At 37.8% G+C, this 13253-nt stretch overlaps 1 protein-coding gene across 1 annotated transcript; it reads left to right on the top strand.

Moving 5' to 3' along the window:
- Positions 1 to 5404: 5404 nt before the first annotated feature.
- On the top strand, positions 5405 to 6328 carry LOC110575785 (olfactory receptor 4A15-like). Its single transcript, XM_021684820.1, has one exon. The coding sequence runs from the start codon at positions 5411 to 5413 to the stop codon at positions 6326 to 6328; it is 918 nt and encodes a 305-aa protein (XP_021540495.1). The 5' UTR covers positions 5405 to 5410.
- The last annotated feature ends 6925 nt before the right edge of the window (positions 6329 to 13253 follow it).

Here is a 13253-nt window from a genome sequence, read left to right as displayed (position 1 = left end):
GCCTGGGTGATAGACATTAGGGAGAGTATGTGCTAATGTGAGCACTGTGAATTGTGTAAGACTGTTGAATCATAGACCTGTACCTCTGAAACAAATAATACATTATATTTAAAAAAAAAAAAAGATAGTAAGAAGGGAAAAATGAAGGGGGGCGGAATCGGAGGGGAAGATGAACCATGAGAGACTATGGACTCTGAGAAACAAACTGAAGGTTCTGGAAGGAAGGAGGGTGAGGGGAGGTGTTAGCATGGTGATGGGTATTAAAGAGGGCACATATTGAATGGAGGACTGGGTGTTATATGCAAACAATGAATTATAGAACACTACATCAAAAATTAATGATGTAATATATGGTGATTAACATAACATAATAAAATTAAAAAAAGACAAAATGCAAAACAAAAAAATAATATACTGTAATTTTCATTCATTTTTAGGAAATAAGTTCCTTTAATTTTCAAATCAAAACCACATTGAGATCCCCCCTTACACCAGTTAGAATGGCAAAAATTGACAAGGCAAGAAACAACAAATGGAGAGGTTGTGGAGAAAGGGGAACCCTCTTACACTGTGGTGGGAATACAAGTTGGTACAGCACTTTGGAAAACAGTGTGGAGGTTCCTCAAAAACGTGAAAATAGAGCTACCCTATGACCTAACAATTGCACTCCTGGGTATTTACCCCAAAGATACAGATGCATTGAAAAGAGGGGCACATGTCCTCCAATGTTCATAGCAGCAATGTCCACAATAGCCAAATTGCGGAAAGAGCTGAGATACCCTTCAGGAGATGAATAGATAAAGAAGATGTGGTCCATATATACAATGGAATATTACTCAGCCATTGGAAAAAATGAATACCCAACTTTTGCATCAACATAGATGGGACTGGAAGAGATTATGCTAAGTGAAATAAGTCAAGCAGAGAAAGTCAATTATCATATGATTTTACCTATTTGTGGAACAGAAGGAATATCATGGAGGACCTTAGGAGAAGGAAGGGGAAAATGCAGGGGGGAAAATCAGAAGGGGAGACCAACCATGAGAGACTATGGACTCTGAGAAACAAACTGAGGATTTTAGAGGGGAGGGATGGGGGAATGGGTTAGCTCAGTGATGAGTATTAAGGAGGGCACGTATTGCATGGAGCACTGGGTGTTATATGCCAGCAATGAATCATGGAAAACTACATAAAAAACTAATGATGTACTGTAGGGTGACTAGCATAACATAATAAAAAAAATAAATACGGTTTCAAATTCCTTAAAAAAATAAAAGTTTTCATGCTGTGACACAGACAGGTATATGTAGGAAATCCTTGTAGACCTTCTGAGTTGACAACATGGAACTGAGAGTCCTATAGCAAGGCACCAAGGGAGCTAGAATTCAGAGGGTGATATTCTAGAGAGGATAGAGCTGCCAAAACAGAGAGACAAGGGACACACACACACACACACAGAGAGAGAGAGAGAGAGAGAGAGAGAGAGAGAGAGAGAAGGGAGGGGGCTTGGGAGGGAAGGAGAGTGAGGACTGAGGGGGAAAGAAGATAGGGAGAAGGAGAGTGGGGGAGGGAGAAGGGAGAGGTACAGGGAGAGAGAGAAGAAGACAGAGGAAGGGAGAAGGATGGAGGAGGAAGAAGAAGAGGTGAGAGGAGGGAAGGGGCAGAGAGAGGGAAGGGGAGAGAGAGAGAGGCAGGGTGAGGAAGAGAGGGGAGGGGAAAAGGGGAGAGAGAAGAGAGACGGAGTATGAGACAGGACTTGAGAGAGAGCATGAGAGAGCATGAGTGGGACAATGTGAGAGACAATGAGAGAGAGAGAGAGAAGGAAAGAATCAATGCTGAAAGGCTTCAAGGATCCTCCTAGATTGTTCATCAAAGTAGGGATCAATGTGTGCATGTGCTTTTGCGGAAACTACTTGAGGCTGGGTGGAGATTTACCTGGATGCATTAAGGAAGAGTGCCCAGTGCTCCCTGGGCCAGGCACAGTGCCCCTTCTCCCAGCTGGACAACCTGGGCAGGTTCTGGTTCACAGGGCAGGACACTGGCTGAGGACTTAGGAAGATCTTGCCTCGGTAGTGGGACATAATTAGCCTTACACTGAGCACTGTTCCAAGCCTGCCTAATAAACCATAACTGTAAGAATAAAGTCCCCAAGGAAAACATCCAAGAGAAACTAATGTTTTGTTTAGAATTTTATGTCTCTGCTAACATGAGAGATTGGTCTGATTATTGTTCTTGTGATGCTCTTGTTTCATTCTGGTTTAAGGGTTATGCTGGGTGCATAAAATGAGTCAGGAAGTATTTTAAGTTCCCCTCATCCCTGAGCTGTTTATTTATGATTGGCACTACATTTTGATTAATTTTTATTCAGTATCATTGATAACATTATATAGGAATAGAATTTTGTTTAAAGATAGTAAATGATTTATTTACTTAAAAGTATTAGGTAATTCCAGGTTTTGTTATTTTTCTGTGTCTCTTTAGAAGGCTGTGTCTTTCATGGCAGAGCTCCACTTTCTAAATGGGCAAGTATACTGTCATAAATTCATTGGTGATATTCTTTTATTATCTTTTTCAGATCTGTAGACTACATTGATGACACCCTTTTCATTTTTGATTCTGATCCTTTGTTCTTTATCTTAGTTTGTCTTCATCCATTTTGCTAGGAACATTAATTTTATGAATCTTTCAAAGAACCAATTCCTAGATTTATGTATTTTCTCTATTTTTCAGTAAAATTCAATTTCAATGATTTCTGTCTTTTATTTCCTATTTCCTTTCTACAGTGTTCTCTGGGTTTATTTTGTTTTTCTGTTTTCAATTTTTTGAGATGGAATGTTAGTTCACTTCTTATAATCTATCTTGTTTCCTAATACTTGCAGTTAAAGCTACAAATTTCATTCTACACACTCCTTTAAATGATTGGGAAACACTGTTATATTTGGGTTGAATTCCATTATATATATTCTGTATGATTTAAGTCCTTTGAAATGCATTCCAACTTGTTTTCTGGCCGAGGGTAGTGTCTATTTTGGTGAAAGTTCCGTGAGCACTCTGAGGTAAGTGGAATCCTCCCACAGTGTTTTCTCCCTCCCCACTCCCATACTAATACAGGTTCTATCTACTTGCCTGTGTGCCGCTGTGTTTCAAACTCAAGACTCTTCCCCTTAGGGAAGAAGCTTGCTTTATCTACATTTGAGACAACATTTAAATGGGTTGTATGAAATTTGCTTTCATGATGTTCTGGAAGTCAGTTCAGGTGTCTGTGTGCAAAGACATAGCTTAAACCTAACTGAAATAGCTTTGCCTATTTCATGCTTGAAAGAAGAGAGTTTTTACATATTTTATTTCTGTCCACACTGGACATTTCTCTTTCGGTGATTCAATTTCAAGTTGTTCTTTGGGGATTCCATGTTCTCCCCCTCCGACCCCCAGAGGACATGTTTCTTCAATTCCTGTTGTACATGGTGATTATCCTGTTGGCATCTCTGGAGATGCAGGTCTACCCTCAAAATTATGATGAAGGTCCCAATGAATTTAATTAGGGAAGAATCACTCTTGGAGATGCACCAATGAAATGACTCAGTAGTGCTTGTGGTTCAAATGCAGATAAAATGTTTACACACCTTTGTCTTGACCTCAGAGTGTATTTGTATCAGTGTTCACATGACTGGCTTTTTCAGGAATCAAATGATGGACTCAGAACATAGTGAAGTATCTATGTGAAATTATTCTCCATCATTCAGGGAATCCAAAATTTAACTATACTTCATGAAGACAAACCAGTATAAATGATTGAGAATTGACTGTCATAAAGGCTACTTCACTATTTTACCTATATTGGCATGAAAAAGAAACCACACAATCTTTATTTAAAGAATTCACTCCCATAAAGTTGTGTTTTTTTTTTAACCTCAAGATATTGGTTTAGCATTTGCTTGTTATTAGTGCAAATTATGCCAACAATGAAGATTTTGGGTCTCTTTGTTCACAGCCAATACTCAGACTTGTATAGATTACAGGACCTTCATATTCATTTTGAAAATCCCAGCAATTTAAGAGGTAACCTTTTTCTGAAAGACTGAAATGAATACAACTTTCTGTGAACATGGAAAGCATTGTTCACACGGAAACAGTTCAAGGTCCAGTGATGGTGCATGTGTTTTCTTGGTCTGTGTGCACAGAGATGGCATCAATGCACAAAAGAGAAGGGAGAAGGGAGAAGGGACTGCAACCCTGGATTGAATGGTGTTTCAGCATGCAGGTAACTCAGGAAGTGTAATCAGATGTAAGATTCCAAAGTAGGCTTTACATTTTACATGTTGGCGGTGCTGGAATTCAGTCTTTTAAAAGTTCTCCTGTGTGAATCTGATAATCAGCTATATTAGGGATTCTTTATGGTTACTAGAATATATGGAAATTAGCTCAGTTCTGTAACACTCTTTTTGGCTATTTTCATATATAAAGATACAGAATAAATATACTTTCTCTAACATCAGTTTTTTTAGAAACTAGTTTGAGGTTTAAGGATATTTTGATGGGCAAGATACTTCTAACTCTACAGATGGTTTCAGTTGACATGTTCTCTGAACATTGTTTGCTGATCTGTGAAAGTTTAGAGGATGGTGTAGCATCCACAGACTTGAATGAATGATTTTGAAGAATCCAAAGTCACACTTTCATAAGCAAGCAATTACTTCAGTTCCTATGTTTCTGTTCACAGGTGAGTTTCAGCATCACAGCATATGTATGTTGCCTATTCCTATAAATGCTTCCTTATATGATTTACCCTCTTGCCATTGGTTTCTTTGTATTCTAATTTGCTTAGAGCTCTGTGTCTATTTTGATATTAACTCTGTGTATGTCCTCTGAAATGTAAATCTTTTCCCCCATCTACATAGATCTATTGATGCCATGGTATCTTTTTAAAGTCCTTGAGATGTTTTGATATTGTAAAATATATCATAATTTCATTTATTAGTTAAGAGGACTCTAGAAGTTATAAAGTCATCTCTTTTTTTAACTGGGAAGTAAATAAAAATCTTGTTTTAGTTTTTCATTAACCTTAATCCATTTAAATTTTTATCTGAGGAATTTGCCATATGTATAATTTTACTAGCTTCCTGTTAAAAAGCTGGTTGTAGCAACCCATTTATTTATTAATGTGTCCTTTTCCCACAGTGTCTTTAATGACTTATCTCTGCCTTAGTCTGCAAGACTGCTGAGGTTAAGGAGCATGTTTTAATCAGACTTGTATTTTAATTTCTGAAAGTACTGGAACATAAGAAATTATAATGCCTATTTGTTGAAAGAAAAAAGAAATTGTGTTAAGATTTCAGGAAGTCGCCCGTAATCATTATATTCATAGCTAATTTTATCTTGAACTGTGAAATAAGGACATGCAAAAGAACATATGGAACACAGAAACAATGTGACTGAGTTTGTTCTCTTGGGGCTCACCGAGAGCCTCCAAGTTCAGAAAATATTATTTGTTGTGTTCTTGATCATCTACATCATGACAGTGGTGGGCAACTTACTCATTGTGGTGACTGTGGTGGTCAGCCCAACCCTGGATGCCCCTATGTACTTCTTTCTCGGTTACTTATCATTTATGGATGCTGTTTATTCTACTACAGTTACTCCAAATATGATTATAGACTTACTCTATGAGAAGAAAACCATTTCCTTCCAAGCTTGCATGTCCCAGCTCTTTATAGGGCACTTATTTGGTGGTGCTGAGATTTTACTCCTGGTGGTCATGGCCTATGACCCCTATGTGACCATCTGCAAACCCTTGCATTATTTGACAGTCATGAATCAACGGCTGTGTGTTCTCTTGCTGCTGTTGGCCTGGTTTGGAGGTTTTTTGCATGCTGTAGTTCAACTTCTCTCTGTTTACAACCTTCCCTTCTGTGGTCCCAATGTCATCGACCACTTCATCTGTGACATGTATCCATTATTAAAACTTGCCTGCACTGACACCTACGTTATTGGCCTCACTGTGGTTGCCAATGATGGGGCAATCTGTGTGGTCATCTTTACAGTCTTACTCATTTCCTATGGGGTCATTCTACACTCCCTGAAGACCCATAGTCAGGAAGGGAGGCGCAAAGCCTTATCCACCTGTGGCTCCCACATTACAGTGGTGGTCCTCTTCTTTGTCCCCTGCATTTTTATGTATGTGAGACCTCCTTCTACCTTACACATCGATAAATTCTTGACTGTGTTTTACACAGTTATCACCCCTATGTTAAATCCTCTAATCTATACACTGAGAAATGGAGACATGAAAAATGCCATGAAAAAGCTGTGGACCAGAAGAAGAAAATGAGGCCGAAAAGAAATGTGTTACCTTTTTTCAATGAAGAGCTGCTCCATGCAGGAAAGGATTATATATTTGTAGTAAATTTATCTTCAGGTTTAATGAACTTGCATATGATGAAAGCATTTAAGATGTAAATCTTCCAATGATCAAAATAGATTTCTAAAATTTTCATAAATTGTTAGGAAAATAGGTATGTAGTTTTTGAGTATAAAATGTCTTTGTTGAAACTATAGGCTTATGTTCTACGTGATGAGTTATGCTATAGTCAATACTGTACATTTTTTTTTCATTACTGGACAATTTTCACACATTTCTCTCTCACATAATTGTACTTTTTCAGAATTAATAGTGCTTGTTATGTATTTCTGAGAAACAATTTAAGAAATATGACATAAATACTTGGTTCACTCCTTCCATACAAAGGTCACCCCTATTAATACTTGAAGTATATGTCTTATTTTTGTATTTGCAAGTTATTTAATTATATAATCTTGTTCATTGTTTAGCATATGGGATTGAAAAGGAATGTTGCTTCCAAGTTATAATATTAATCATAAAGAAGTTAAGTGAAGAAAAAAAATCTGAACAAAAGATGTAGATATAAGTTAGATTTACTTATTTTTCTGAGTGGGGAATCCTATTATCTCCTCATGTGGAGAAGCTTTGTTTGGTGTTATATTATCATTGATATGATCCATTAATCTTCCCTGATAGTTTAAACTATCTGATAATATCTCTGCCGTTTTTCAGTATCCCCATCTCTACTCTTGCTTACAGTGTTTCATAGCCTTCTTTAGGGACCTAGGCCCTTCCTTTCATATATGGAATTACCATAATGCATAATTCATGAGCTTCAAGTATGCAATACAGAACCTGACACCAGATATTTTGCGTGATATCATTGTTAAGAAAGATGTTGATAACATGGCATGCCATTCTTACCTCTGTTGTTAATGCAATGCAGATTATTAGGCAATTAAGAGGCCATAATATATATAGATTTCTTTAATGGAGACCTCTTTCATAAGCCTCCCTCTCTCTGGATGAGGTTTTTTTTTTTTTTAAAGATTTATTTATTTATTTGAGAGAGCGAGAATGAGAGAGAGTACATGAGAGGGGGGAGGGTCAGAGGGAGAAGCAGGCTTCTTGCTGAGCAGGGAGCCTGAATGCGGGACTCGATCCCGGGACTCCAGGATCATGACCTGAGCCGAAGGCAGCCGCTTAACCAACTGAGCCACCCAGGTGCCCTCTGGATGAGGTTGGAAAGAAAATATTATCTGCCTCTAATAGTGTAGGAAGCATGTGGTCAAAGAAACTCATGATTTTGCCTCCCTTATTTAGTCTGGATTCATGAGGTGCTCAGGCTATGGGGAATGGAGCCTTTTCACTCGTAAGTAACAGTGTATGAAAAACTTTATATCCCAATTTTTATCCCAGTTATTATTACATGGAGATATATTATGTCATCTCAAAGTCTTCCCCAAAATGACACTATTCATTAAATGATAGTAAACATTTGATTTTATCAGAAGTTATGTAATTAAGTCATCTTTTAGATTTTGCTATAGATTCAATATATGTGTTCCCGCCAAAATTCATGAGTTAAATCCTGTATAATACATGGTATTTGGAGGTGTGGTGTTTGGGAGGTGATTTGGTCATGAAGGTAGAGCGCTCATGAATGGGACTAGTGTCTCTTTAAAAGGAGATACCACAGGGATGCCTGGGCAGCTCAGTCTGTTAAGTGTTTTCCTTTGGCTCAGGTCCTGATCCCAGGACCCTGGGATTGAGTCCCTCGTGGGGCTTTCTGCTCTGTGGGGGGCCTGCTTCACCCTCTGCCTGCCATGCTCTCTGCTTGTTCTCTCTCTTTCTCTCTGTCAAATAAATGAATAAAATATTTAAAAAAATAAATAAAAAGAGACACTACAGACCTCACTTGCCTTTTCTGCCATGTAGGGAAACAGAATAAAGACAGTAAACTGTGAACTAAGAAGCAGGCTCTCACCAGATATGGAATCTGCAAGTGTCTTGATTTTAGACTTCTCAGACCCCAGAACTATGAGAAGTAAATGATGTTGAAGCCAGTCCATGGTATTCTGTTATAGCAACCCAAATGGACTTAGATAGACATTTAGTTAATTTCCATATTTGTATACTTATTTCAAGCGATGAGATAAAAATCCTGGTTAATTATCTATGTTCATTGGTCTGTAAGGCAGGGAACATTACTTAATTGCCTTTGTACTCTGTATTTGCACAATGTCTGGGACATAGAATCCATTCCATGAACTTTGACAGTTACTTGCATTCTCAAATTCTTGAACTACTGGAGTGAGAATTTTGAGTCTTTTCTTCATTAAATGTGTGTATTTGCAACAAATATTTAGTCTTCTTTGGTATTTGCTACAATATGTTGTTTTGTTATAATTATGGGTGTTTTTATATAAAGATGTTATCTTTTAATGTTCTTTTACGTTTTGATTTCTTCTAGCACATCACTTGGAAAATGTCATTTACTGTCATTCAGTGAATTTATAAATTTTAATATTTTTTTAAAAAATAACTCCCCCCAAAGTTTTCTTTTTAAATGATCTAGGATTTATTTTTGTTTGTGATGAGGACATATCTAAGTCTGTTTTCCTCTAACAAGAAAAATAATCTGCAAAGTTTATTAATTTCAGTAATAATTTAAAATTTTTCTATTTGGGGCACCTGGGTGGCTCAGTGGTTAAGTGTCTGCCTTTGGCTCAGGTCATGGTCCCAAGGTCCTGGGATCAAGCCCCACATCAGGCTCCCTGCTCAACGGGAATCCTGCTTCTCCCTCTCCCACTCCCCCTGCTTGTGTTCCCTCTCTCGCTGTGTCTCTCTTTGTCAAATAATAAAATCTTAAAAAAATTTTTAAAAATTTAATATGTCAAATTTTATACAATTAGTATGCTTGATTTGGGGCCCATTTCCCTTCCTCCTCTGTTGCTCCCTTCACCTCCTCCTCCCCCTGATCCTCCTTTTCCTTTGGTGTATTTCCCTACCACTAACATTCTATGTCAGTAGTCAAGGATTTTAACGTGTATTAAACCTTGTAGGAATAATCTCCCTTAATTACTCAGCCTATTCAAGTCTCTTGCAATTTCTAAATACTTACTTTTCCTGATAAACTTTGGGATTATTTTGTGAAGTTTGAAACCTTCCCATAAAACTATATTTAGAATTTCATGACCCTCCACATTGATTTTGAGGAAAATGGCATGTTTTCATATCTTGTTTTCCCATCCAGAATGAGACATATATTGTGAAGGCTTGATCAATGTCTCAATAAAATTTTGTAATCATTTCCATAGAGTACATAAATCTTGCCTTTTGGTTTTCTTAATTAAAAAGCAGCTTGTCTTATTTACATTTGATTCACATTTTCTTTTTTTTAATTTAAATTCAATTAGTCAACATATAGTACATCATTAGTTTCAGATGTATTTATCAGTTGCATATAACACTCAGTGCTCATCACATCACATGCCTTCCTTAATGCCCATCACCCAGTTACTGCATTCCTCCACCCCCCTCCCCTTCCATAACCCTCAGTTTGTTCACATTTTCAATGAGCTGATCAGAAAGGGCTCTGTGTCTTTTGCTGGCATGAATCACAGCACAATCCTGAAAGGCATGGGTGTATGTTTGTATACAACTGTTCATAGGCCTACATTAGACAATACACAAGTAGGTATCCAACCACAGATATCTGTATCTGACCTCGTAGCTCTGTATAACCACATGTAGGTACATATTCAATGATCTGTAGGTCTGTATCCAACTTCATATGTGTGTCTATATGTGGACACACAGAGATCTGTATCTGACAACACAAGGGTGAGTATCTGACTACCCATATGAATGCATATGTGTATATATAAGTATTTGGTATCATCACACACAAGCCTGTATCTGTCTACACACAGGGCTATATATTGCCATACGCAAGTCTTTATCTGACTGCATATAAATTTGTTGAGGACTTGACTGAACAATTCTTCTGTCCCATGTGGCATGGACTGAGGTTCCTCTCTGGTATTCAGCTGATTAGGGGCTATTAGGGAGTGTTTAAGATGACTTTACTCATGTGAGCTGTGCCTTGGCAGGGATGGCTAGAAGACTGGGATCTTCTGGCTCCTTCTCCTTCTCCATGTAGCCTGTCTCTCCAGTGAGTATGTCAGACTTGTAAAATGGCAGTTCAGGGCTTCCAGAGGGAGGACACAGAAGGGATTAGGCCAGTTAAGATCTCAATTCATCCTGACATTAGCTTGAAGTTCAGGATCTCAAGTTCTAAATCCAGACTGCTCCTGCACCAAATGGAAAGGCAGTCTGTGGAATGGGAGAAAATATTTGCAAGTCATATATTTTATAAGGGGTTAGTATTCAAAATGTATGAGGAACATGTACAACTAAATAGGAAAAAACAAATCAAAACAAGAAACTGGTTAAAAAATTGGCAAAGGCACCATTTGTTGCTTTTTCTCTAGTTCTTTAAGGTGTAGAGTTAGTTGGTGAATTCAGGATTTTTCTATTTTTTTGAGTGAGGCTTGGATGGCTATGTATTTCCCCCTTAGGACCGCCTTTGCAGTATCCCATAGGTTTTGAACTGAGGTATTTTCATTCTCATTGGTTTCCATGAATTGTTTAAGTTCTTCTTTGATTTCCTGGTTGATCCAAACATTCTTGAGCAGAGTGGTCTTTAGCTTCCAAGTGTTTGAATTTCTGCCAAATTTTTTCTTGTGATTGAGTTCCAGTTTTAAAGCATTGTAGTCTGAGAATATGCAGGGAATAATCTCAATCTTTTGGTATCGGTTGAGACTTGATTTGTGACCCAGTATGTGGTCTATTCTGGAGAAAGTTCTATGTGTGCTCGAGAAGAATGAGTATTCTGTTGTTTTAAGGTGGAGTGTTCTGTATATATCTATGAGGCCCACCTGGTCCAGTGTATCATTCAAAGCTCTTGTTTCTTGGTTGGTTTTCTGCTTAGATGATCTGTCTATTGCTGAGAGTGCAGTATTGAGGTCTCCTACAATTGACGTATTGATATCAATATGACTCTTTATTTTGGTTTACAGTTGGCGTATGTAGATGGCTCCTCCCATGTTGGGGGCATAGATATTTACAATTGTTAGATCTTCTTGTTGGATAGACCCTTTAAGAATGATATAGTGTCCTTCTGTGTCTCTAACTACAGACTTTAGTTTAAAATCTAATTTGTCTGATATAAGAATTGCTACCCCAGGTTTCTTTTGAGGTCCGCTGGCATGGAAGATGGATCTCCATCCCTTCACTTTCAGTCTGGATGTATCTTTAGGTTCAAAATGAGTCTCTTGTAGACAGCATATGGATGGGTCCTGTCTTTTTATCCAATCTGCAACCCTGTGCCATTTTATGGGAGCATTTAGGCCATTCACATTGAGAGTGATTATGAAAGATATGAATTAATTGGCATCATGTTGCCTGTGAAGACATTGTTTTTATAGATTTTCCCTATAAATTTCTGTTGTATATCACTCTTGGGGTCTTTCTCCTTTTATAGAACCCCCCCTTAATATTTCTTGCAGGGCTGGCTTAGTGGTCACATACTCTTTCAGTTTCTGCCAGTCGTGGAAGCTCTGCATCTCTCCATCCATTCTAAATGACAGCCTTGCTGGATAACAATGCCTAAGCCATGCATTAGAAGAGAAATAATTAAGATTAGAGCAGAGATAATGAATTAGAAACCAGAAACACAGTAGGTCAGATCAACGAAACTAGAAGCTGGTTCTTTGAAAGAATTAATAAGATCAATGAACCACTGGCCAGACTTATCCAAAAGAAAAGAGAAAGGACCCAAAATAATAAAATTATGAATGAAAGCAGAGAGATCATGACCTACACCAAGGAAATAGAAACAATTATTAGAAATTATTATCAACAACTATATGCCAATAAATGGAGCAATCTGGATGAAATGGAGGCCTTCCTGGAAACCTATAAGCTTCCAAGACTGAAACAGGAAGAAATTGACAACCTGAATAGGCCAATAACCAGTAACGAGATTGAAGCAGTGATCAAAAACCTCCCAAAAAACAAGAGTCCAGGGCCTGATGGATTCCCTGGGAATTCTACCAAACATTCAAAGAAGAAATCCTTATTCTTCTGAAGCTGTTTCAAAAAATAGAAACAGAAGGAAAACTTCCAAACTCATTCTTTGAGGCCAGCATTACCTTAATCCCCAGACCAGGCAAAGACCCCATCAAAAAGGAGAATTTCAGACCGATATCCCTGATGAATATGGATTCCAAAATCCTTAACAAAATCCTAGCTAATGGGATCCAATGATACATTAAGAGGATCATCCACCACGACCAATTGGGATTTATCCCCGGGATGCAAGGGTGGTTCAACATTCGCAAATCAATTAATGTGATAGAACACAGTAATAAGAGGAGAGAGAAGAACCATATGGTCCTCTCAATTGATGCAGAAAAAGCATTTGACAAAATTCAGCATCCTTTCCTGATTAAAACTCCTCAGAGTATAGGGGTAGAGGGAACATTCCTCAAATTCATAAAATTTGTCTATGAAAAACCCACAGTGAATATCATCCTCAATGGGGAAAAGCTGAGAGCCTTTCCCTTAAGATCAGGAACACGTCAAGGATGCCCACTCTCACCACTATTGTTCAACATAGTACTAGAAGTCCTAGCAACAGCAATCAGACAACAAAAAGAAATAAAACATGTTCAAATTGGCAAAGAAGAAGTCAAACTGTCTCTTTTTTTCAGATGACATGATACTTTATGGAAAACCCAAAAGACTCCACCCCCAAATTAGTAAAACTCATACAGCAATTCAGTAATGTGGCAGGATACAAAATCAAGAACAGAAATCAGTTGCTTTCTTATACACTAACAACGCA

Source organism: Neomonachus schauinslandi, chromosome 11, assembly GCF_002201575.2.
Source record: "Neomonachus schauinslandi chromosome 11, ASM220157v2, whole genome shotgun sequence".
Lineage (NCBI taxonomy): Eukaryota > Metazoa > Chordata > Mammalia > Carnivora > Phocidae > Neomonachus > Neomonachus schauinslandi.
This window is presented reverse-complemented; position numbering and strand designations above follow the sequence as displayed.